The sequence below is a fragment of the Egretta garzetta genome, unplaced genomic scaffold, assembly GCF_000687185.1.
Source record: "Egretta garzetta isolate BGI_Z169 unplaced genomic scaffold, ASM68718v1 scaffold223, whole genome shotgun sequence".
In the NCBI taxonomy this organism is placed as follows: Eukaryota; Metazoa; Chordata; class Aves; order Pelecaniformes; family Ardeidae; genus Egretta; species Egretta garzetta.
In genome coordinates this window covers 572979-597857 of record NW_009259033.1, presented here as the reverse complement: position 1 = coordinate 597857, position 24879 = coordinate 572979, and the positions used below count along the sequence as shown (strand labels likewise).

Here is a 24879-nt window from a genome sequence, read left to right as displayed (position 1 = left end):
TTCCATGGGTGCCCCCTTCCACCCACCCAAGCCCTGGCCTGGGTGAGCCCGGGGCCGCGCAGCCCCCAGCTTGTGCAAACTGCAGCCTCCCAGGCCGCAACCATCGGGGCGCCGCTGGGAAGGCAGCCGGTTCTGGCAAGGAAAAAGGGGATGTAAAAACAGAAAGGGAAAACAGGCGCACTCACAGCTCCGTCTGTGGGCAAACAAACGGCTCTGGAGAGCCAAATCGCGGGGAAGGCGGGGTAACGTAACCTGGTGCATGTGCTGTCCCTGGCGCGCTCCATACGGGGATGCCAGGAGCTGGCACCGCTCTGGTTTAGGGGGTTTATTACTGTTTGTGGAAAGGAAAAAAAAAAAAGTGAAAGGGAAATACAGCTTGGGTTTTTTTTTTTTAAGTTGACAGCTCTCTCTTGGAGAGAAAGTTGCTGCGAATGAGTGGATTGGGATAGATTGTGCAGCTAGGGGCCAGCCATCTGAAAGGTTTACAACCGCTTGAAATTCCCTGCAGGGATGTGTTGCCGGTCCTGTTACGTATTTAGGGAAAATGAAGCTAAGAGAAAATGCTTTGTCAGCGAGAAACCACCATCTAGCTTCTACCAGACGTGTAGGAATTCAGATATCCCAGTTAGGTACTACAAGCACTTAAATAATTATCCCCAGAAAGTTACACAGAACGAGGAGCGTTACCTGTTGCTGGAGGGTGTCATCGCGGGCTGCCCAGGCTCACAAAGCCGTGCTTTCAGAATTCCGTATTTCTTTTTTCAAATCAAGCACGTTGAGCTGGTGAAAGCCACGTTCTCCACGTCAAGCTGGGTCCTCCTTACAAAATGTCACCAGCAACAGGGACACCGGCATTTATTTAGCGACCTTCCGTTGGTGACACATAAGCTGCGTGCGCCGCAGGTTGCTTCAGCTAAAGCACCCCAGAGGGACACCTTCCATCGTGGCTCAGCAGGCACCGACCAGGGCACGGCGTCGTCAGTAAATGACAGAGCTAAGGCTAAGAGAGCAGATACGGCGTCGCAAAGGCCCGCTCCCGCTTACCCCCAAACCGTTAATCTGTTCACAGGTGCTTTACGGGTGTTTCAGTCTCTTACTGTACATTGTTTATAGACTTCACAGCGCTCTTCTACAAGAAAGCAAGTAGGTATCATGGGCCAAGGTGATGATGTAAACTAAAACCAAAGGAAGGGAAAGCCGTACATCACTGAAAACGTTGTCAGGTTATGACTGTCCATCGGCCGCTGAAGGTAGAAAGCGGCACAAGAAAGAACGCCAGCGTTCCTCCGGAAAGCTGTTGCGAGGCAGCGCTCGGGCGCTGCGTGGTTCTGCCGGCTGCGTACCAGCTCGCTTGGGGGGCAGAGGGTTAATTTGAATCACCAAGGTGATTACGAAGCTGTAGGAACTGGCTTAGAAGCTGGGTCTCAAACCTCAGCAGCCTGGCAGATTACAAAGAGAGAAAAATAGACATCTCCAGAGATGGAGAAGAATAGAAAGAAATTGCTTACAGGAGTACAAAGGCATCTAATTAGAATGAAGCGGAAGATAATAAGATAGGGAGAGATTTTGGTGGAGTATGTCAGAGCATCGCTCCTGACAGTGAATCTATTAAGCAGAGGTAGAACCTCTCAAGGGGGGGCAGCGGGAGACCAGTTGGCTGGAATGTATAGAAGTAGACTATACAAAACCTTAAGAACTGTACAACTCTAAGGGAAAATGCCTCTGGAACTGCACCTCGTCTGCCAGTTCTTTCCCATCTATACGTTTATACGCTAAGCTTTAATTAGGAGAGGAGAGGAGAGTCCCAGCCACGACTGTACTCCCTCAGAGCTGCTTTTCCTTTGGTTCCTAACGTTATTCTTGCTGCTTTCTTACACAGCAACTGAGCTTTGGAATCATGGCTGTGATTTTGAATGAATTTGAAACCAGTTTGGAGAGCGCGGAGCATGGCGAAGCCCACCAAGGCAATGCCACCTGGGAGAGGTACTTGGAGAGGAGAAACCTTGTTCTGCAGTTCCTGCACTGCGACCTGAGCCTCCACCACCTCCAGCACTACTGGAACAAACTCGAGCTTCTGAAGAAGTGTTACTTTTACTTGGAGATTGAGCCCAAACACGTGACCGTCAGAAACCAGAACCACGTGATGCAGCGCACTGACATCTTGGAACTAATAGACCCCTGCCGATTCCAGAGGTTGAAGAAGATGGGAAAAAACCAGACTGAAATCCAGCTGTCGCTCTTAACCGAGCTGTTACAGCAGATGGAACGAGGCTGGGAGGAGCTGAGCTGTTACGTAGAGACCTGTGACGCGGTAACCTTCCTCTCCCAGTGGGACTTGGTGGTGCAGAAACTGTCCAAGCTCACCGAGTTTATGGGAACGTTCCTTTCCTTGCAAGCGCCAGGAAAGCTCTACGTCAAGCAGTGGTTGGTGTCGCACGAAGGTCTTCGAGGTTCACGACTCCTCAACATCAAGCTTTCCATCAGTACAAAGATGCCGCTGATTTTTGATCGAAAGGAATCATTTGCACACAAGGACTGGGCCAAGCTCACGTGGTTTACCGAAAATCAGGAGTCACACTTTGAAAAATATGAACTGTGCGTGAAGTTACTGACAAATGAGAGTCAGAGAGAAGTGGGATACGGTAGGTGTCAGGAAGTCACTTCCAACACCTGCGTGGTCCAGGACCTGCAGCCTGGCAGATCCTACCAATTCACCATTAGACGCTCAGAACTGCAAACGGTTGTCTTCAGAAAATGGCACGACAGCATTACACTGAAGACAAAACCGAACGCTACTGAGGGCGCGGAGAGCAGCGCTTGTGCACCAGAAGGCTGAAGGGGCACGCGAGAACGTTTTTCTCATTTTATCCACTTGAAAAAGATGAATGAGAAAAATTAAAGGTAAACCTTATTTTTAAAGCATTTTGTGTAAAACTGACCACATTCTGTTTTCAGCAAGAACAAGCAGCGCCTTCCCCGGCTCTTCCCAGGTTAACAGTAACCCACTCCAAATTTCTCACGCAACCCAGCATCCTGGGCAGCAGTCAGGACTCGATGCTCACTCCCCCTGCCACAACCCACGGGCGGGCGCAGCGAGGAGCAGGCAGGCTTGCAGGACACCTCGGGTGCAAAGCACAGGAGAGAGAAGCATCCCCATCATCCGGTGCTTTCCATCCACCAAAAGATGCCCAGTGCCAGTTTCTTGCAATGATGTTTTGGGGTTTTTACCCCAAATTATTTTTTCCCCATGTCCTTCCTCCAAAACACCTGCACTGAATCCTATCCCTGGAGGGATTTAAAAGCCGGGCAGACGAGGTGCTTAGGGACAGGGTTTAGTGGTGGGATGGCAGGGGTAGGGGAACATCTTGAAGGACTTTTCCAACCCAAACGATTCTGTGATTCCGTGATTCTAAGCCCTTCAAATTGCTCGCCCTAACTTACCTCCACCTCTGGTTCCGCTCACCCCCTACACCCTGTGCCTTATAGGGTCCCAAGCATGATTTCATGCTCACCAGGGAAGGGCAATCCATCCATGGGAAGAGTAACGCATCCCCATGACCAACACACCAAACCCGTCTTTTCTGCCCTACCCTGCCGTTAATGCTCACCTTTACCATTTGGTTCGGTCCAAATACAGCTGTTCCCCACAGGCGTTCTCGGCAAGCCACCAGGTAAACAGACCTTTCAGTAATAAAATTTATTTTTTAAATAAATTCAAATCATTTTTACAATTATGGCTTTCATATCAAAAAAAGGAATGTTGAGGTTCATTCTTATAAACGGTAGAAGCAGGTAAAAATATTTGTATCCAAAACATCATCTGAGGTTTGCTGCAAGTCACAGACATAGAAAAGATAAAAACCTGCCACCTTTAAAGTTCCTTAATTTACACTTCACGATGCTTTAGCATTTCATTTCTATTTAAAAAAAAAACAAACAATGCAACAATTTATTGCAGTAAATTGATTGTCCTGCCCAGATCTGTCCAAATTCCTCAAAACCAGTCCCGTGGGCATCTCCTTTGCCAGCTGGGGCCAAGGAGAGGGTCCCCCCCATTTTGGGTGTCTGCACTTTCACTGCCAGGCCGAGCAGGGTGCAGGGTGACGGCTGCAGCCACACGGACCCTGGCTTGGGCGCAGGCTCTGGCTGGTGCTGAGGCGATGAAGTCGCCCTCTTGGATGAGCCGGCACTCGCGGCCGGCAACGCCGTTCTTTTGTCAGTGAGCCGCGGGCAACGTAGCGCCGGCGGTCGGGCAGGTACCCTGTGTGCCCTGCTGCCAGTGGTTTCCCACTGGGCTTGCCAAAGGTTTGGTGGCTTTGTTTCTTGTTTGGTTTTTTTAACAAGTATTTTAAGAATATGTGCTTGAACAGAAAACTCTTTCAAAAGTAAATTCAAAGCTCTGTGTGCAAATGAAACCAGACTGCTTTGAACTTCTCTTTCTCTATTAATTTCTACGATTCTCCTTATCCATGAGCACAAGGACAAGAACGCGATATCCGGCTGTCACTAACAGTCTATAAAAAGTTTAATTAATTGCACTTTCTGCTATCCCTGACTATTGCAGCTGCACGACCAACTCTACAAGTACCTGCTCACAGCCCAAACAGCCCAAGAGCCCAGCCTGGCTGTTGCTGCCGCTTGGGTGCTCTAGGGCAGCGTTTTCTAAACACCAGTTACAAAATGCATCTTCAGAGCAAAAAAAAAAAGAACTCTCTATTGCCTTGCAACGCAGAGGCGCCCAAGCAAAGCGTTTCTGGCTAGGCTTTACCCTCCGAGGAGTGACGGCAAACATTTTCTCCCCACGGAGGGGAAAGGGAGACACTCTGTGAGGTCTCCTCCTTGGTCTATACAAACCCATGGCCAAACCCCACGCGAGAGCATTGGGCTGAGCCACCACAGGTGGGGCGAGGCTCCTCGTTTGTGTTACCTGTCATGAAATAACCAGCAAAAAAAACAACAGGGGAGAAACACTACACTCACATTAGATCATGAAAAGGAGCCCCGCTGGTTCTAAAGGGACCAAGATGGCTTTCTGGAGTGATGCTGGCACCACACTCAAGTATTTATCCCAATTCCAGCATCCCTTGCAGCTCTCCAGGTCATCTTGGCGAGCCGTGGCTGCATTTCAGTAGTCCACAAAATAATTCCCATGCAAGCTTACTTTGGAAATGCAATTAATATTTGCAAAATCAGGCTGACACAGGATCTTTTAAGGTCCAAGCCAGGAGGACTTCAAAGGGGAACAAGGAACGTCTTACCAGCTTTTCCCAAGCACCGTTAGAACCGTTGGGAGGTGGTGGTACTTCCCATGGGCTTTGTCCCTCGTGGCATCGCCAGCCACACGCCTGTTACTGTGCTTTGGTCAGACAAGAGAAAGCCTGGGCGGTCCCTACCGTACAGATCAAACCCACCCAACGCAGAAGTGCGGGAAGGCAGTTTAAACTAAGGAAGAGTACAACCGAATTCTATCCATAGGTTCACGAGTCAAGCCTAACACAGAGGCATGAGAAGAAACCCAGTGTTAACTAAGGACGCGACACACGACGACACCCCTTATTCCACTTCCCCCCCCGGGGGAAAACCCCTGCCGCATTTTCAGTTGCACACACAGGAAAAAATTCATCCCTGCCATAGCGCCTGCGGAGTCACGGGCACCCCTCGCTCCCGCCAAGGAGGACTCGTGGCCCAGCACAGTATATCCTTGGTGCAAAACCACCCTGCCTCTGTCTTGGCTCCATCCCCCGTGAACACCTAAAGCCAGCCTAAAGCGCGTGGTCCCGGGGAGAGCTGAGGCAGGCACTTAATACATTCAGAATTGAAATGAGATAAAAGACACCCCTCCCGCAAAACGACCACGCTTCGAGAAGCAGCCCCGTGATTCAGCAGAGCGCACCGCTTCGCCGCCATGCATCTGCACCCGCCACGCGCTACCGGGCAAAGCAGCCGTCTCTAGTGAATCACAGCTTCCAGTTCACAGCAGTTTGGCTCCTTAAAATTAAAAAAAATAATTAAAAAAAATATACAGTATACACATATATGCTGTGGCACATTGATCAAATCTCTATCACCGCTCTTAAAAAACTCAGGCCATAAGACTGAAACAAATTCACAGAGTTAAAAGTTAATAAATTAGAAGCAGCTTTAAAAAAATAAGGGGGGCTTTTACGGGAGGAGATTTCAAATAAGACTTAAGACAGTTTAAAATATGCTTACAATTTCCAACGTTTCCTGGTCCTCGCTTTTCAGTAACTTTATAGTGCTGAGGACAACCTCCTTTGTACAAATAAGTAAATCTATTTACAAAATCAACCTGGCCTTGGCTCTGTGGTATTTACACGCTCAGAGAACAGCGTTTGGGCGAGACAAAGAGCGGTGCGTGGCCCCCTCTTTGCTGTCTTCCTTCGCTTAAAAAACCCCCAAACAACAACAAAAAACAAAAACAAAAAAAAAGAATTGGTTTTCCGCTTTGAGAAACAAGAAGCCTTAAAAATTCCCTGGCCTTGATTTAAAAATGAGTGGTAGCACTCAGAAGCTTTGGTCCTCTGTGGCAAGCCGCAGCTTGCCGCGCGGCTCGGTTGCGTGCAGTCATTCCGCCCCCGACGGATGGACTGAGTGTTTGGTCCCCAACACGCAGCTGCACTGGCAGATGGGATGGTGGCTCCGCTGAGCATCTTAACAGTTAAAAAAATAGCATCATCAAAGTCACATCCATCCATTTCCAATGCTTTTTGGTTTGCTAGAGCTGAAAGTCCGAGGTCGCACTGATTAAACCCCCCAAGATGCCAAAGCACGCACTGAAGCTGAGCTGTCACCGGGCAGGGGAAGGTCCTGGCTCCCCCACTGCGTTTGGCTCCTTGGGTCATTAAGCAACGGAGAGATGGCGTCCTTCCCGAGGCACAGTAACGCAGCTCAGGCAGAGAGGGACGAGCTCGTCGAGGTACAACCCACGGTCACTAGTGGAAGGCTGGAGTCTTCCTGACAAGGATCCCCTGGGCTGCAGCGTAGCAGTTGCGCTGTCTGTAATGCTGAAGCAGTCTCCTCCACAAGGGGTTGCACTCCAGGAGGTACCGGTTCCCTGTTGGCACAGGGATGGGGGCAGCGGGTTAGTGGCCAGAAGAGGCTCGGCCGACACCAGCACAGAAACTTTTGTCTAACATTTCTAGCCTAGCGGTGCTGGGTAACTTGCAGGGACGTTCCCTTCAGCCAGAGCTCTGTGGAATCCCAGCTCCCTTCTCAGTGCCGTTGTATCTGCGAGCAGCTCCCCTGCACACCACAGCCTACGCCCGCGTGACCGGGAGGGAAATAAGCAGCCAAATTCTGTTAGGAGAGAGCTCTGGCATGTAAGTGATGGAAACAACGTGGTCCGAACCAGAGGGTGAGAAAAACTAATTACACATGCTGCATACAAGCCACGCACAACCTCTGCTTCGCACGGATCGCACAGGTAGCCCAGTCTCAAAACCACAGTCTAAAGGGCAGAAGAATAAAGCAAAACCATCGGTTGTACGAGTTTGGCTCTCCACCCCTTTACCCAAGCATCCCGTTCCCCTGCAGGCCTGTGCACGCTCCCAGGAGACCCACCTAAAATGCAGAGCCCTGTCTGAGCTCGCGTGATGCCGACGTTGACCTGGTTTGGGTCGGTAACAAACCCCAGGTACTTCTTCTGCCAGCTCTTCGTGGGCTTCATATCAATCTCTGATCGGGGGCAGGAGCGTACAGTCGACAGGATCACGTATCTCCACTCACTTCCTAGAAAGCAGAATTGAAACGGATTGTTTTAGAAGGAAGCACCTGGCCACCCCTCCACCCCACGAGACGCTCATTTCTCTACAGCAAGACCCACAAAACTGCAGCCACCGCTCGGGTTTCTCCAGCTTTGGAGGCCACCAGACTCCTGGTCATTGCCCTCCAAAGAGCACGGGTTTCAGCAGTTCTTTAACACCCCCTCCAGACATCCTCCACCCTCCTGTCTTCAGCCGTCTCACCCTGCTGGGCACTCCAGAGGTTTCTAAAGGATTTATTATAATCACAAATCCCCCAGAAATCTGGCCCAGAGATGGTTCCTCCATGGCTAAAACGAGCCTGGTGTAGGATTTGCTCGAAGACTGCCTCTGTGAGAGGTTGCTTCAGTCCTCAGGAAGGCAGGAGAGAACCGACCCGACCCTCTCCTGCCAGCCTCACCTTGACTCTTCATGATGGTGCAGACCATCACTCGGCTCATGCCTTCCTTCATGAGGCTCTTCTTGATCTCGGATACCTGGGCATTGTAGGGGCTCAGGATGGCGATGCTCTCCGGCAAGATGGTGCCATCTAGTGTCAGCTGCTTCCCCAGCCTCACCTGGGGAGAGACCGGGGTCCCGTTCACCTGCGAGCGGGGGCCAGAGGGAACCCACTGCACCCCACTGGTCTTTACCCAATGTCGCTACTCATCATCCCTCCACGATCCCCAGAGTCACCCAGCACAACACCCTCCCTTCTGCAACTTCGGCAATTCCCCAGGACCCTCCTCACCGCCTGCTCCGCTTCTTCTGGGTTCGCTTTGGAGTTCTCGTTTCCTTCCTCGGTAGAAATCATGAGGCTCTGCTCCTTCCCCTCCACATGCCCGAAGATGATAGGGCAGCAGCCGTTATCTTTGTGGTAGAAGACACTGGCTTGACGCAGAAGCTGGGGGCATGTTTTCAGCCGCGTTTCATAAAACTCCTGGGATGGGAACTCGCAAATGCTTTTGTGCTGGCAGAGAAAAGGGGAGAAACGGAGATGAACAAAACCCAAGGAACTTCTCGACCTGCAGCGTCTTTTTGGGCAATACCACTGCGCTATAGCCGGCTCAGGGCGGGTGCTTTATTCATTACTCTAGGAAAGGAGAGGACTAATGGAAAAAAATAAAATAAAATCTGTTTTCCAGTGGCTTGAGGCAAGCCCTGACAGCAGCATTTTCTGTGATGGAGGAAAGACTCGAGGAAGGCCTCACCATGCGGTACTGCATATCCAGCATCCACGCCTGATTCCGGTAGCGCTCAAAGAGAGATGTCTCCATGCCAAGACTCTTGCAGAAGTCATTGTTGACCACAGGCCGCAGCTGTTTGTGATCCCCAAGCAAAACAACCTGGAACGAAGAGTGGACACCTCAGCTCTGAGCGTGGTGGCACTGGGGAAGGTGATCAGCTCTTCAACAGGCTGTTTGCACACAGGCATTGGTTGCTACTTATTTATGTTATGGTTGTAGCAACCTCAATCAAGGACCACGTTGGGCATTATATAAAGATCCTGACCCAGATAACGCAGAGCCTTGCTCCCATCTGGCAGGAGAAAGACATCAGGTAGCAAATCTGCTCTGTGCTCCTTGTCACGTTAATACTTTGAACCTGGGTCAGCACATTTTTTGGTGGCAGCGATACCCACCCTTCTGTAAAGAAGCACCAAAAATCCAGCCACACCACTGCTTGTTTTCTCTTGCAGAAAGCCAAGAGCAAGTTTAGAGGACGGTGCATGGGCGTAACTGGCTGAAGGCGAAGAGCCAAGCTGATACGCACAGCAGAGGGGCAAGCAGATGCAAAAGTTCACCACCACGGCTTTCAGGCCTACAGCAGGTCTTACGGCTCTGCTTTACGCGATATGAACAGATAACGTGCAGCTCCTGCATCTAGGGAGAATACTTACGCACCGCATGTACCTCTCTGTGCCTCAAGATTTTAGTTATTGTTAGGAGAGTTATACCTCAAGGGAAACAGCTCCCTGAAGGCTGAAACATTGATACCCCATCAGAGGTAGTACCAAGAACAACCTTAAAACCTGGTAAAACTTGGAAGAGCAGCACAGTGAGGGGCGACAGACAGGCAGAGGTTCGAGAGCCCTGAGCAGCCGTCCCAGAGACACATCTTTGGAAGGGACTTACCTTCTCAGCACGGCGGTGGCTGACCAAGGGGATGAGGGTCTCAGGCTCTGTGGACATGGCACACTCGTCAATGATTATCTGCTTGACATTGAGGTGCTCCAGGGGGGTGGCAGATGCAGCGGAGCACGTGCACAGGATGACATCATGGCGTGCCAGTTCATACGCACGAGCAGATGACAACTGATTCTTGTACCTGGTGGTCGATGCAGGAGACACCAGGTTACGCAGAAGGGAAACATCTCTGGGTTCCTCACACAGAAACCAGGCAGAGGCTATACCTTCCCAAACTATTACGGCTCTATCTCCCTCCCCAGGATGAGCCAGTGTGCCCAGAAAAGGGCTTTGGATGGACACTGTAGGAAACGTGCTTTGTCCTGCACTCAACAGGACAGGGGCTCGGGGCGGGGGCTGCAGCAGCACGCACGCGCAATAGGACGCAGAGGTGGTGCTGAGGCTCTGTGCTGTATCACTCACCCCGAGCTTTTTTTCACCACTTTTTATCATCATCCCAAACACACAGCTTATTAATCTGCCTGGGTATTTTCAGCTAGCCCCTTGGCTGGCGTGAGCCAGGGCAAGTCCGCTGACTTCCACGCAGTCTCCCAGCTTGTGTCGGCTGCGACCCAGCAAGTGCAGCCCAAACCCCTCCTGGCAGGGGGAGGCGGTGGCTGCATGGTGCTCCTTTGGGCAGTGCTTCAGAGGCGGCACGTGGCCAAAGGCAGCCATCTCTCACCAGGGCCCCTTTTTACTCACTCCTTTGTTTCTTCTTCTGTTATCTGCTCTCCTTTCTTCACCCGGGTGTCAAAGTTGCAGATATCCTGCCAGAAAGGGTTGGGCGGCCGTCGGATGCGATGATGCAGGATTATTTTGCTGAGTAAAGAGCCAACATATAAATATTTTCCACCCACAGAGACCCAAGTGATCTCCTCTACAGTGAAGCAACCACACCTGTCTGTGTGAAACCCCATTAGCTGAAGAAGCCCCAGTCAGATTTTTCCATCTTCATGGACCTAACACTTAGTAAGCCTGAGACTTTCAGAGCTGTTCAAAAGGGAGATGAAAACATCTAGGATGTTTTCGACAACCTGGGTTTCCTGACAAGCTGCTACGTCAGACTAAATACACACCTGTGCTTGACAAAATTAAGTACAAAGCAGGTGAATAGCGCTGCTCCATAATAGTGGAGTGGAAACCACATTTGCTCTGGCTTGTTCAGCTTTATTGGTGCAGAAAACACCGCTCCCCGGGGCGGGCAGAGCCTGCGGGGCCATGTGGTCCTACCTGAGCTCATGCTTTGGTTTTGAATCCCGCAAGGCTTTGCGATAGAGGTGCCGGTTGCTCCCCGGGTATGGGTATTCCATCGTCTCAATGGCCTCCCCGTAAACCCTCAGTGGTTTCACGTTCTTCACCTTCAGCAGCAGCTCTGGGGAAGGAGAACAGGTCTACTCAGACAGCACCAGGCACTGGTGATGCCGAGAAAGCCCACGGCCTGTGAGGTGCCCGGCGTTCGCTGTGCACTCGCCTCTTCTCCCCACCCCTTGCTCGTCAACCCCTCCTTTACTGGTCCTTGCCCTGCAGTGAAGGGTCTTCCATAAGGACCAGCCTGGCTTTATGCGGCTCCTGTCTCCCGTTCTTCTGTAAGGACCAGCCTGGCTTTATGCAGCTCCTATCTCCCAGCCTCCCGCTCACGGCCACGTGTTCTCCCCCCCACAAGCTGCTCCAGGGGCTTGAAACCAATACTTACCAGCAACAACATCGACAGACTTGTTGGATGGGCCACAGTACAAGATGCACTTTCTCCCCTTAGGCTTTTCTTCTTCAGAGGGTGGTGTTTGCTCCTTCTCGACGCTCTCCTCGTTCAGCTTATGGAACCAGTAGACAATGTGAATTCCAACAACTGTTTTCCCAGTGCCTAGAAAAGCAAGGAGGTTGCTCGAACACTTTAATCACGACACCCATGCTCTAGATCAGCATCCGGATGACCAGCTGAGAAATAAAATCAAGAACTGAGGGGACTGCATTGAACGGCTGTGGGTGATGCCAACCCACGCTACCTTCTCCTGTCTCACCGAGGGTCCTATGGAAGGGGCTGCCCAAGGAAGGGAGTGAGTCCCCATCCCTGGAGGGATTTAACAGCCGGGCAGACGAGGTGCTTAGGGCCAGGGTTTAGTGGTGGGATGGCAGGGTTAGGGGAACAAGTCGATGATCTTAAAGGTCTTTTCAAACCTAAACGATTCTCTGAAAGCAACAGATTAGCTCTAACCTGCCCTTCAAAAGGAAGCAGGCACATACTCATGCTGCCCCCCCAGCCTTACCTGGTGGGCCTTGGATGAGCGTGAAGGGTTTTCTCAGAGCATTTCGAACAGCCTGGTTCTGACTCTGGTTGAGCTTCCTGTGGCTGCCAGGGAGATCAAAGAGTTTCTGCTGCAGGATTTTGGACGTTATCACTGCCATGCAAAGAGCCAAGAGGACAAGTTTAAAGAAGGCTATGGAAGACGGCACACAAGCGATTCAACAGGAGGATGCAGCCGGTACCAAGCCCGTTTACAAGACCACCTAAAAGTAATCCCAGTCCCGTACCAAGATGTTCTGCCCATCAGCCTTCTCTGGGAATCCTGGGGATTAAAACACTGCCCGTGCCACTCTCCAGCAGGACATCCCGTATTACCTTCACTCTGCCAGGCTAGCAGCTCCCGTCCTCCTCTTGGGCAGGGGAACCGCCTGGGCTGGGAGCGTAACCCTCATGGCAAGGGTCCACGGAAGCTGCCAGGGCCAGAAGCAAGTGGCCACAAGGTAAGAAAGGTGACTATTTGCACCTACCTTTCTTAGGCGGTTCATGGCCGAGGGCGATGCTTTTAGCCAGATCGGAGGCGTACTTCAGCTTCCAAATTGCCTTTTCTTTCCGTCTGCCAGACAGGGAAAGTAAGAATGAAGGGAACGTATGCGGAGCCCAAAACTGTGAAAGCTGTAATACAGCTCTCTGCGACTGTCTTGTGTGTTCTTTCTCTCTGCTTTGGCATTGTATTAAACCCTTCCCCAAAAAACTTAAACCAAAACAACTGTTATTCTGCTCTTTTGCATCTGGGACTATTTCTCGGCTGTCTGAATTGCTGAGCCTGCAAGCACATTGAGAGCAAGGAGCACAACTTCTGTCCCAACGCCACTTTATTATGGCCCACCCCATTTTCTTGGATTAGCTTTCAGGTTTTTTCCTAAAATTCACGATACAAAAGGAAGGACGTTCTGCCCTGCAAAAGCCACAGCAGTCGTGGGTGCGTAGCAGTCCACGCCGCGTACAAAGAAGGGCAAAACGAGACCTCAGCTCTGCTTCACAGCAACAGAAAAGGGGAACGATTGGGAAATCAGGGAGTGCTTCTGCTAAGCAAACCCCGATCCAGTGCTTCACGCTGCCTTTAATGGCACATATTGCACCACCCGGTAACATAAGAAAGAGAAGCCCAGGGGAATTTCAGCACGGCACCTTGCCCTATCTCTCCATTCTCAAGGTCAACCAGAAGAGCGAAAGGCCACGTGGAGAATGGATCTGAGAAACGCTGCCACCCCCACCAAACATCAACAGCCCCAACAGCACAGCCAGTCGGAGCTGGGCAGAGACAGGTTTTCAGGGGATCAGCCTTCCCAGTGAGCAAATCCCAAAGGAACCCCGAGGAAAGCCACTGTGCTGCGTGGACAGGTTAACCACAGCACAACCACTAAGCACACTTACATGTCTGGCAGCAACTTTGGTATGAGCTCCACTGTGAACCTGGCAGAGGCCTGCAAGATTTCCGCGGGGATGTTCTCCATAGACATATAGTGGATGTAGAAGTTCGTGGTCTGCTCACTAGTCCTGTCTGACTTCTCATCGTCACTGAACTCTTCAGTGACCCCGTGAGCCACCCAGGTGTAGGTATCTGGATCAATCACAAGTTTGCTTTCTGACCTGCCCTTGTCCAAACTCAGATTCTGGAGGCCATGGCTCAGGCATTCCTCATCGCTTTGAAGGCTCCCAAGCTTGAGCCCACCTAAGCGAATGCACAAGTAACAGAAGTTGAAGTCCACTTCAATGGAGCACTCCTCCAAAAATTTTTTGCTTAGGGGGAAACTCCCTTGCAGCTGCCCTTTGCTTGTCCTTTGCTTTGCCCAGGTTATTTTGACATCATGGAGGACAATCGAGTCGTTTTCAGCCACCGCGCAGGAAGCGGACTCCATGGCGCTCATCGGCATCCACACCTTGTTGTACTCCATTGTGTGCTTGTACTTGTCTTTGGACGGCAGGGTGGCATAGGCAGAGAAGCAATCGATGGGCTTTTCCGTGTGCTGCAGGCAGATGTCGAAACCCGGCGCCACGCACCACAGCTGCACGAAGGGCACCAGGAAGCCCCGGTAGACGTCCGTGGTGAGCTGGAGCTGCAGCGTGTCGCCGGGGCTCAGCTCCAGGGAGAGCTCGACGTAGTGCGAGCACTGGCTCTTCCTTACCCAGCCCATGGGCCGCTGGCACAGCTCCTTGTTCTTCCGAAGGAGGGAGGCCGCGGTCTCAAACTCCTCTCTCTTGACCGCTGCGAGCACTTTTTCCCAAGTCTGGGGGCTGAAGAGGGTGACGCTGCGGTCACAGAGAGGCCCTTCCCGCAGGCCGTGCTCCTTCATCTTCTCCACAGAGTACACCCTCCTCTTCCACATCAGCTTGACACTGTTCCGCTGCTGAATGACCGTGGGCTGCTCTGTCAGCTGAAGATACTTGTAGTTGATTACCTGGGGATCCAGAAGACTCTTTTTGTTCAGTGGAAACAGGGCTTTAAAATACTTGTCTGCCCCTCCAATAGCCACTATGAAGGCGACCTTCTGCAGGACTTGGGCCTTCAGCTGGGTGGCCATCTGCAGGCAGCGGGTTCTCTTCTCGTATGTCACCAACTGGGAATTCTTCTTGTTGAAGTCAAGACAGAGAAACTCAATGTCGTCTGAAGAATAGACGATGGGCTTCTTGCGGAGCACTGAATGAAGGTGCCGCTGGACCACGACATCCACGTAACGGCGGATGGGAGAGGAAGCCCAGGTGTATGAGTCAACACCCAGGGAGTAATGGCCCACTTTTGAATGGATGGTGGAGTTGGAGCAACTGAAATAGGAGCGGCCAAGCAGTGCCCTGAACTCCAGGGCCAAGGGGGCCAGCTTCGGGTGGATCTCATCAGTAACAATAAGATCTAGCATCTTCTGGAAGTCACGGGCATTAGCAGCTGACTGCAGGTGCTTCCAGATGGGGGCCAAGATGCTGAACTCCACATTTTTAGAGGAATCTTGGCCAGGAGGCACCTCTCCCAGGTGGTGTGAGAGATGGATGGACAAAGGAAGGATGTGGCTGTACTTGTTTTTCATGGCTGCTAACTGCTGAGGGTTTGGCTCGCACTGACACCGGAGAGGAGTCACATTTCTGGTGTCCTCCTGGTTGGTGAGGAACTCTGCCACGAAACTGTTGAACATGATCATTAACTCCCCTATCATCTGATGGGACCCCCTGTTACCTGGGGAGCTTTCCTCGTCCAGCTGGTCATAGAAACGGTCATCCTGCAGCCGAGACTTCCGATGGATCCTGGAGAAGTGATACGCCACAGCTATGCAGTCCTCCAGGGTATCGAAACAAAGGGCTGCTGTCGGTCCCCTGTAGCGGTCCTTAATGCAGACCTCCGCCTCTTCATAGGACAGCTGTCTGTCCGAGCGGATCACAGAGATGGTGAAGACTTCCTTTATCATCTCATCAGTCTCCTTTTCTATGGTGACAAACAAGGAGATCACCCGACGGTCTTCCTGTGGCAGGAGGCTGCAGACGTCTTGGCTAATGTAGGGTGGAAACATGCACCGCGGCTCCTGGTTGGGAACGTAGTAGGTGACACCCCGCTTCTTTGCTTCCAGGTCCAAGGCGCTGCCTTTGGGAATCATGCCAGCCACGTCTGCAATGTGGATGCCAATCTCATAGTGATGCCCAAGATCCCTGACGCTGATAGCGTCGTCCAAATCCCTGGCGCCTTGGGGGTCGACAGTGAAGGTCGGGTAGCTCCGACAGTCCTTCAGTTTTCCCTCAGTGAGGTTTAGTTTGCTGCCGGAGGTGTATTTGGCCGACTCCTTGGTGACAGCGGCTGGGTACTTCTTATCCAAACCATACTCCAAGTCAAGGATCTTTAAGCCTTCTTCCAAAGTCAAGGCTGCATGCAGAATCTCTGTTATTATCCCCAAAGGATAGTAAAACCCTTCCCGCCAGGAGATAACCTGGACGCAGAAGAACTGGCATCTCCTCATCTCCTGGCTGATCTTCTCACAGCTGACCACTCTGTACTTCCCGTTGACACGCCTGCGGATAGGAATGACGTTGGGTTTCTCTTTCAGCCCCGGGACAAATATTTTGGTGACAGTGGAATCGATGGGTATCATCACCCGGGGATCAAATTCGTCCATCATGCAGATGAAGGTCCGTTCTCTCTCTGCACGCTTTAAGATGCCCACCACCTTCCCCTGAGGGTGGTGGCTGCCACTGTCAGCCATGCTGCTCTGCAAGATCTCCACCAGAACCTCGTCCCCGGTGAAGGCCGTCCCGCAGTGAACTCTGCCTTTGATCTGAATGGTCATCGCAGGGGAGTCATTGAGGGTGAAGGCAGAAGCTCTGTCGAACCGTTCTTTGATCAGCTCGCACCTCTTGTACATTCTGGGGTGCATGTGCAGATACTCCTGCATCACCTGAGGAGAGAAGCTGAAGTATTCCTGCCTGCTTTCCCACAGGTTCGAAGCCTCAGACTTCACGTTCAGCAGCCCTTCTTCGGACACCGTCACCAGCACGTTCTTGCTCTCATCTAGGAGCTCCTGGAGGATGGGATCGTCAGGATTCACGCTCTCAGCCTCGGAGCTCCAGGAATCCGTGTCGCTGTCCTCCTCATCCCCCTCTGGGCTCCTCCTGCTCCAGCTCTCCTTGTCGCACGCAGCCTGTTTGATCTGGGCCATCGTCAGGTTCTCTGGGAAGACGCTGCCCTTCTCAATGCACTGCTGGATGAAGCGCTTCCATACCTTGCTGCACTGGCCGTGGGAGCACAAGGCCACGGCATCCCCCACTGCAACAACCAACGACTGAGCCCGGGTCATGATGGTGTTGAGCACTCTGGCTTCATTGAAGAACTCAAGGTGGTGGGAGGCCGAGATGCTCAGGCTCTTGCTGGTGTGGACTGTGCTGATGATGATGACCCGGAACTCCCGCCCTGCACCAGAGGGGACAAGGAAGAAGTCACTCACAGGAACCCAACGGGGAAGACCGTGTCTGGCTGCGACCCCACGCTCTGCCCATCTACGCTGTGTTACGTGGCCATGGGCTGACGTCACCTCGCTTGGCTGAGTCATGGGAGTCACCTGATGCGAATTAAAGCAGCTCTTGGGGATTGCAAGGGCCTCCAGGCATGAAGGGGGATGGACACCAGGAGGCCACCCCCACCCACATGCCAGGGAGGGAAGGGCAGTGGCACCGGACCAGTGCAGCCACAAGCACCCGTGGAGCAGCCCCGCGAACACCGGTAGAGTTTTTTGTGAATCCCAAATTCCTCAGGGAACCGAGGGTCTTGCAGCGACCCTCACAAGAGCAGTGACCGTGCACAAGAAGCCCTCTCCCCTCCAGGACAGCTCTGCTGGCTGATCGCACGACAAATAACGAACAGCAAGAGGCACCCTGGTGATTTCAGAGCTGAGAAGAGACCGCAAAAAAAGGGCGCGGAGATCAGAAACGCACCCCAGGGGTCAGTTATTCTCACCACGAGGAGTCCCAGCTGCACAATAAAAATAAATAAATAAATAAATATAAATAATAAACCCAGGGATGAGTCACAAACTAAATCCTGGAGGACAAAACCAGCCCTATCCCTCTCTCGTCATCCATAGCAGAGGACTCCTCCTTTCCTCCTTTAGCGAGCTGTTCTGCGATTTTGGCGGCAGCTGGTACCCACGGGCCATCCTGGGTTTGATTCCCTTCTATCAGGAGCTGCCCCCGCTGGTACTGGGGGCTTTGCGTGATTCACACACGCTCAGGTCCCCAGGATCACCCTCCTACAAAGCAACGTCCCTGTGCTCGAAACGGGCTGGCAGTTGGGTGCAGCTTTAATTCAATGTGACATCCTATTCGCTAAGGAAAGGACGGAACGAAAGAATCGCCAACCAGAAGGGGATGGAAATCAGCCAAAGGATTTCCAGGCGCTCCCTCCTAACCAGCGCTGCGTGGGCTGCGGCTCCTTGCCGCCGTGGCAGTAGAGCCACGGGGAAGGGCAGGGGAGCGCTGCCGAACAGCACCGCATGCACCCTCCCAGAGAGGGGTTTTGCCAGGAGATCAGCCGGCGGTTTGCATCTTAGCAAGGAGGACAATGTTCAGACGCCAGAAAGACCTCGGCTAACGACCCAGCGTCTCTTCTCCCTGCTCGTTACACAGTGGCTGTAGCTGGGGTAGACTCTCCTGTCCACCAAGACAGAATCATAGAATCTCCTAGGTTGGAAAAGCCCTTTAAGATCACCAAGCCCAACAGTTCCCCTAACCCTGCCATCCCACCACTAAACCCTGTCCCCAAGCACCTCATCTATCCTTCTTTTAAATCCCCCCAGGGATGGAGACTCAACCACCTCCCTGGGCAGCCCATTCCAGAGCCTGACAGCCCTTTCTGTGAAGAAATTTTTCCCAATGTCCAACCTAACCCTGCCCTGGCACAACTTCAAACCATTCCCCCTTGTCCTATCGCCCGTTACCAGGGAGAAGAGGCCGACCCCCACCCCGCTACCCCCTCCTTTCAGGCAGTTGTAGAGGGTGATAAGGGCTCCCCTCATGACTGCAAAAGTTCTCCCTAGCACGCAGAAGACGGCAAAACGCAGCCAGGCATGACTGAGTACCGCACGAGACACAAACCTGGCAAGTTTTCATAGTTTTCCACCACCACATCTTGTAGCTGCTTCTTTCTCAGCTCTTGTCTTGTCGCAGAAACCTGGTAAGAGAGAAAGAGGCGCAACTGAATACAGTTTCGGCTCAGAAACGCCCCCCAGGCAACACCAAGGTCCCTTACGCTTCTCGGCTGCGGGCGAGTTACGCGACAGCCATCGTGCGTACGGAATGGACTTCAGCCTAGAGGATGCTGAAGGAAATCTTCAACTAAACCACCCCACCACGAGGCATCTCTGCTCTGACCACCCATGATATGCTACCCAAGTGGAGAGCACCTCGAAAGAACACCGGTGGCATGCGAGACGCCAGATGCCCCATTTGTGCTAGCACAACAGTTGGGTTTATGGTAAATCGAGCCCAGCATTTATTAGGGAGCATTTAGAGCGCAGTCAGCGGTGCACGCATACGCCCTTCAGGTGGGGAACACGTGGGTCTCCTCCATACCTGCATCCCATGGGAGACCACACAGATCCTCTTTAGATCTCGGACACCCCACTCATGTGGCCACCTCTGGTAGATCTCCTTCACCTTCTCAACCACTTGTATTATCTCGGAAGCGTTGTGCCACGAAATCATGGACATATCCCTTTCAGCCACACCGGACACGTGGCAGAACATGAGAGGGTAGATGTCGGGGTGGGGTGGGATGTTCCCGCTGGCTTGGATAGCATTGCCTTTGCCAATGTAGAAGTGCTTGGAGACAAACTCAATTATGCCTGCGGTGGAACGATAATTCTCATTGAAGATGATCCTGCTCTTCAGGGCCACTTCGTGCCTCTCCTTCTGGTAAAACTGAAAGAGTCGGTGCAGCAGGGTGTGATCAGCAGATTGTCCGTCCCCAACACAGAACAGCTTTGGGGTTATCTGCATGTGGTCCCCAGCAAGGACAATCCGGGTCTCCAAAGTGGCGTAGGAGAGCGGGATCAAAGCTTCACACTCCAGCATCTGAGCAGCCTCGTCGATCATGATGTGGGTGAAGTAGCCTCGGGCAACCTTCAGGTTCTTGGATAACATGGAGGTGGTGATAATGATGCGGTGCCTGTTGATCTCCTCCTGCGTGGGGTGCCGGAAGGAGTGCTGGTCTGGCGAGAGGCAGCAGTACACCTGAGTGATGGGGTCTGTCAGGTTGATGGGACGGTCAGTGGATATAATCCTCAAGGGAACAGCCCATGGATGCCCGTTGGTCACGTAGTTATGGAAATACTCCCGGATGTAGATGTCAGCAGCGCTGCGGGGGAACAAAAGGGGAAATCATCATGGAATTGGGAAGTGCTGTTCCCAAAGCTGTGACCACCACCCCAATGCGCTATCTGATCGTTCACCAACACGCACCCGAAATCCCCCCCCCCAGCGCTGGCTGACAACGCACGCGTCACAGGAGACATTCACGCCTGCGCAAAGGAGCCGGTGTCTACGCAGCCACCAATTCCAAGACTATTTTGAGAGCCTGGTTTAAAATAGGACTATGATAGGCGAGACTAGGGCATCTCTCGATGCTGGTATGGAGAAATGCAACGGGCCCAACAAAATCCGTGGCCCTGCTCCTCTCTAGCCCAAGTCACACGGGCGCAACCCGGCGCGCCGCTCCTCTGACAGTTAACCGTGCCCAGCCCGGCGGGCGATGCAAGATCAGCAGAGAAAGCTTCAACACAACCAGAGAGCCTGAAGCAGGCTAAGATTAGCAGTCACCCATCTATTATACATGAAAAACTAAGGCAGTAACAGCCTGCGGGATCAGATGTGGACACACTTTTTGGCATAACTGCTCTAATTTTAAGTCTTGGCCTGGTTTCTCCGGAGGCAGATTCAACAGCAGTCAGGCCAAATCTGCATTGCCTCTGCCCCAAACTCTCCCTGGAAAAGTAAAAAAATGGGCATGCGCACAGAGCGCAATGGTCTCCGAGGGTGAGTAGAGCATAATATCAGCCCCGGGAGGCCGGGCAATGGCTTTCCACTTCTTCCAGCACACAGTAAAGGCTAGAAAGACCTAACCTCCAATGAGGCAGGAATACGCTGCCTCTTCTGCAAAGACTTCCACCCATGCCAGGCTTCTCCCCAGCAGGCAGTGCTAGAGCAGACTATGACGCATTAAATAAAAATGAATTTATTTAAACAAGTAATTGAAATGTGTCGTAAGGAAAGGGCAGCTCAGCTCCTTCCCATACACCCCAGCTCCTGCTCACCCCACATGGGACGCGATGGGCCAGTGCAAGGACTCAGCCTATGACTCGGGTGGCCTCTTCCCTCGCCCCCTGCTAACCTGTTGGTGTGAGTGCAGATCAGCACCCGCGTGTCCGGCTGCCTGAGGATCTCCATGGTGGCCATGGCCAAGGTGAACGTCTTCCCTGTGCCGAAAGGCCCGTAGATGAGAAGAGGTGGGACCTGCCGGCTGCTGGTTGTCCGGCCCGTGATGAAGGAGATGGCTAGCTTCTGCTTGCTATTCCCTTTCTGTGGTGACCCAAGAGAGTAGGGGACAGAGCAACTGGCAACATCTGGTAGGACCAGCTTCTCATCCAGCAGGCAGTCCACAGCCTGGTGCCACCTCCGGAACAGCAGCTGGTCAATTTGGAACTGGATCTCCACCTTGCAGGAGGTGTTTGGGTTGAAGTTCAGCTCTGAGCAGCATCTCTTTGGTATCTGTAGCCAGATGGTCTTCTCCGTGGTGGCTTTATGCTCCACGCTAACCTCGTAAACCCGATTGTCTACAGGTGGGTCGAGCGCCAGGAAAGCAGTGGGCACAGACCTGCTCAGCAGATACCCCTCGTCTGTGTCCGGTGAGAGGTTGTAAGGGGTAGGCACTTGAGCAAACAGCTCACCGGGCAGGGCAACCTTCATCCCCACAGAGAGGGTTTGCAGCATGGGGGTCAGCGAGATGACGACCTGCAGGTTGAGTCTGAAAGGGGGGAACACCCAAATGAACAGCAGCGAACGGGCCCATTGGTTCATCAGCAAGCGCCCTCCCCGCTGCAGAGGGGGGATCGCCACCTACACCCCAGGGTCCACCAGCCCCCGCAGCACACAGAGGCACACGAGCCGTGCTTCTAGCTAATCCACGGCCGCAGGACAAGAGCCAGTCCTTCCCCTCCTATCTCTACCCAGCAAGCCATCTTTCTTGGCAGGTCTCCATTTTTCTGGGAAGGTGCCCCAGGACCCAACCCGGAAGAGATGGAGGAGACTTCAATAGCGGCACGGCCCCAGGGGCAGGGTTAGCAATGGGCCCGTGGTCCCTAGCGAGGAGGAACCCCCTCTGGGCCCACGCCTGGCACTTACTTGGCAATCAGAGCCTGTTCGGCTTCTTCCTCGCGGAAGAGGAAGCTGTGCATCCTCTCACGATAGTTGAGACGGGTGATGGGAATGGTCGTGCCACCCTCGCGCTGGTAGTCCAGCGCGAGAGCAGGAGGTTTGTACTTGGCCAGCAGATCCACATCTTCACTGGTCCTTGGCACGCTGGGAACGATGATCCGGTTTCCTCTATCCCATCGCACGAAGTCAACGAGGTGGCTGCTCTCCCTGCTGCCGGGGACGTGCTGGGGGGTCTCCTGCCGGCCCACCTTCACCTTGATCTTCTGCACGAGGACGGGGCGTCTGCCGAAGTCGAACACCACCCACTGCTCGAAGACGCCCAGCGTGCAGCACTCCATGCAGACCTCCACCAGCGCGGTGGGTGGGGAGGAAGACACGACGGCCACATGCTCCCCCCGAAGGTAGTGGAGGCCCCGGGCAAGCCCGTTCCCCGAGAGGTAGAAGTTGACTCCAGGTTCCCGCTTCAGCAGCGCCACGTGCTGCAGAGGCATCTGCCGGTTGAGGAGAAGACAGGGAGACGGTGAGGGTGGCCCACGGGAATTTCCCAGCGACTGACGGGGTCCTCCCAGCAGCATTTCCTACCAAAAGCTGCTGCGGGAACCAAATGTCGCACTGGACCTACGGCGCACTTGAAATTCTCCTTATGAAGGAGCTTATTCTTCATGCAACCCCACAGCGATTACTTTAAGCTCTTAAAGAACCCTTTTGGTTTTATAGCACTTGAGCCGGTCTGCTGTAAATGGGACATCTATGCTGGAGAGGACAATTAGACCCGGCCTCTTGCCTCCAACACCCATGAAATCCTGGGGAGGAAAGCAGCAGAATCTTGTTATTTGTGATGATCGGTGGGAGGTGCTGAGAGCGGCCGGCTCCACCCCAGCCCCACTGCACCAACTGACAGGAGACACCGTGGCTGCACCCCTCCTGCGCAGCCCCAGCTCAGGCTCCCAAATACCCAACACGTGCCCTCCTTCAGGCATCCCCAAATCCCTGCCCTCCTGCCCCTGGCAGAAATGATAATTAAAAAAACTCAAACAAAAAGCCTCAAAGGAGAAGGTTCAGATGAATCAACATAAGGTCTTATCTCTCATATTTTTCAACGGCCTTGTGAGTGTCTTGTCCTCTGTGAGGCACATCAAATCATAACACAGACATTACTATGCTGTTACCTCTGAAGCGTATGCTGCTAAACACAGGAAATTCTGATCTAAATTGGTCATACGAGCTTGATGTGCAATGCCCTTGCTACCTAACAGGCGGTGACCTTCATGACATTCTGCACTGTGTCATCTTCTGTACAGCCTCACCAAACCTAGCCCACTTTCTTCTGAAATAGGATAATACTTTTTTTAAATTGTATTTCCATGTGTTACATCATTGTCTGTGTTGTTTTCCAGAGCAGACTTCTTGAATGCTCTAGAAAGTACGTCTTTGATGAGTAACTAACTTAACTTAAACTTCATTGTCAAATTGAATGGTTTTACCTAAAAAAAAACCAAAACAAAAAAACCCCACCACTGAAAACTCACACTGTTTTTATATTCTGGAAGCTGGTCTTTCTTTTGCCTACAAAGTGGTTTGTCTCAGCTCTGACTGTAACAGATCGATAAACAAATATGTGACATTTCTTACAATCAGAGAGCAGAGCCAGAGCTCTGCTTTCCCAGTCTGTGCCTCAAATCATGGTGTTGACAAGCGCCCTAGAAACACAGGCCACACATTTCCATTGATTATTTTTTCAATAATACTGCCTGTAAGCCCTCTTTTGAAGACGTTGTCTGCCTTCTAGCGCCAATATACATAAGGCCAGGAGTTGTCGCAGCTTTCCAGCCCCTCTGCCCCACGCCTGGAGCGCTGCGTGGGGTTGTTGTGACCCAAGTGCAGGACCTGGCCCTTGGCCTTGTTGACCCTCACCCAACTGGGCTGGGCCCATGGATCCAGCCTGGCCAGGTCCCTCTGCAGAGCCCTCTGCGGGGCCATCTCCCCCCCCACCTTTACGCTAAGTCCTCCCAAGAGGGGACGTCAGTAAATCCCCATGCTCAGTCCTTGCCCGCTGCTGCTCGGCGTCCCCACGCAGCAGCCTCGGGGAACGAAAGGACCCACGGCAGAGCAGCGTGGCCGGGTACCCTGCGCAGGCTCCTGGGTTGCTATCTTGAAAGGGGCGATGAAAAGGGATGCAACATCCCCCTGGGCATCACCGTTGGAAAGGTGAGCGGTGGGCTCCATTCCCAAGCTCCCACACAAGAGGCTTCTGGCAACGTGCCGGGCCAACGCGCTCCCACCCTGCCGCCCATGACTCACAATCAACACCTCGTTGGAGCACGTCCCATACTCGGCCATGAGCCGGTCCTGGTAGGACAAGAGCCCTTCCTTCAGCGCTTGCTTCTTTTTCTTCATGGCAACCTTCACCCTCTGGATCCACTCCTGCAGCTCCTCGGCGGAATGAGCCTTGGTGCAGCTGCTCCCCATTTCGCACACGTCCGCTCTGTTGGGAGAGAGGTGTCCCGGGTGCCACCCACGCCTGGTGACCTGGGGGTCCGCAGGGAGCCGGCAGCCGCCCCTGCCCCCTTCCCCGCCTTACCTTCTGCACAGCGAGAACTTGGTCACCCCGAGAGGCGGTGCGCGGTACGCCCACTGGACAGAGGTGTCGGCCGAGAGCATCTGCGCGTGCTCAACGGAGGAGCAGTGGCTCTCGAAGCTCTCCTGCGAGCCGAAGGGCACCCAGCAGACG

The 24879-nt window shown here is 52.9% G+C and overlaps 3 protein-coding genes across 3 annotated transcripts in view; 1 reads left to right on the top strand and 2 right to left on the bottom strand.

Moving 5' to 3' along the window:
* FNDC11 (fibronectin type III domain containing 11) overlaps positions 1–2836 on the top strand; it is a 10204-nt gene extending 7368 nt beyond the window's left edge. The window contains exon 2 of the mRNA XM_009634802.2: positions 1880–2836. Coding sequence (XP_009633097.2) covers positions 1880–2836 — 957 coding nt within the window. The remainder of the gene's footprint in view (positions 1–1879) is intronic.
* Positions 2837–3738: 902 nt separating this feature from the next.
* On the bottom strand, positions 3739–22963 carry LOC104122641 (helicase with zinc finger domain 2). Its single transcript, XM_035890356.1, has 16 exons — positions 22116–22963; positions 21106–21738; positions 19290–20073; positions 18813–18888; positions 13623–17133; positions 12716–12801; positions 12211–12342; positions 11640–11807; positions 11177–11318; positions 10649–10765; positions 9896–10088; positions 8972–9106; positions 8512–8730; positions 8182–8338; positions 7582–7749; positions 3739–7075 (listed from the first exon to the last, which is right to left on the bottom strand). Exons 1-16 carry the CDS (start codon positions 22721–22723, stop codon positions 6954–6956), a joined length of 7251 nt encoding a protein of 2416 aa, XP_035746249.1. The 5' UTR covers positions 22724–22963; the 3' UTR covers positions 3739–6953.
* A 1132-nt stretch (positions 22964–24095) lies between these two features.
* Positions 24096–24875, bottom strand: LOC118451882 (helicase with zinc finger domain 2-like; the record flags this gene model as incomplete). The annotated part of the gene is made up of 2 exons (XM_035890374.1): positions 24096–24633; positions 24730–24875. Coding segments are annotated over 2 exons (609 nt in total), but the record flags the coding sequence as incomplete, so codon positions are not given.
* Between the last annotated feature and the right edge of the window lie 4 nt (positions 24876–24879).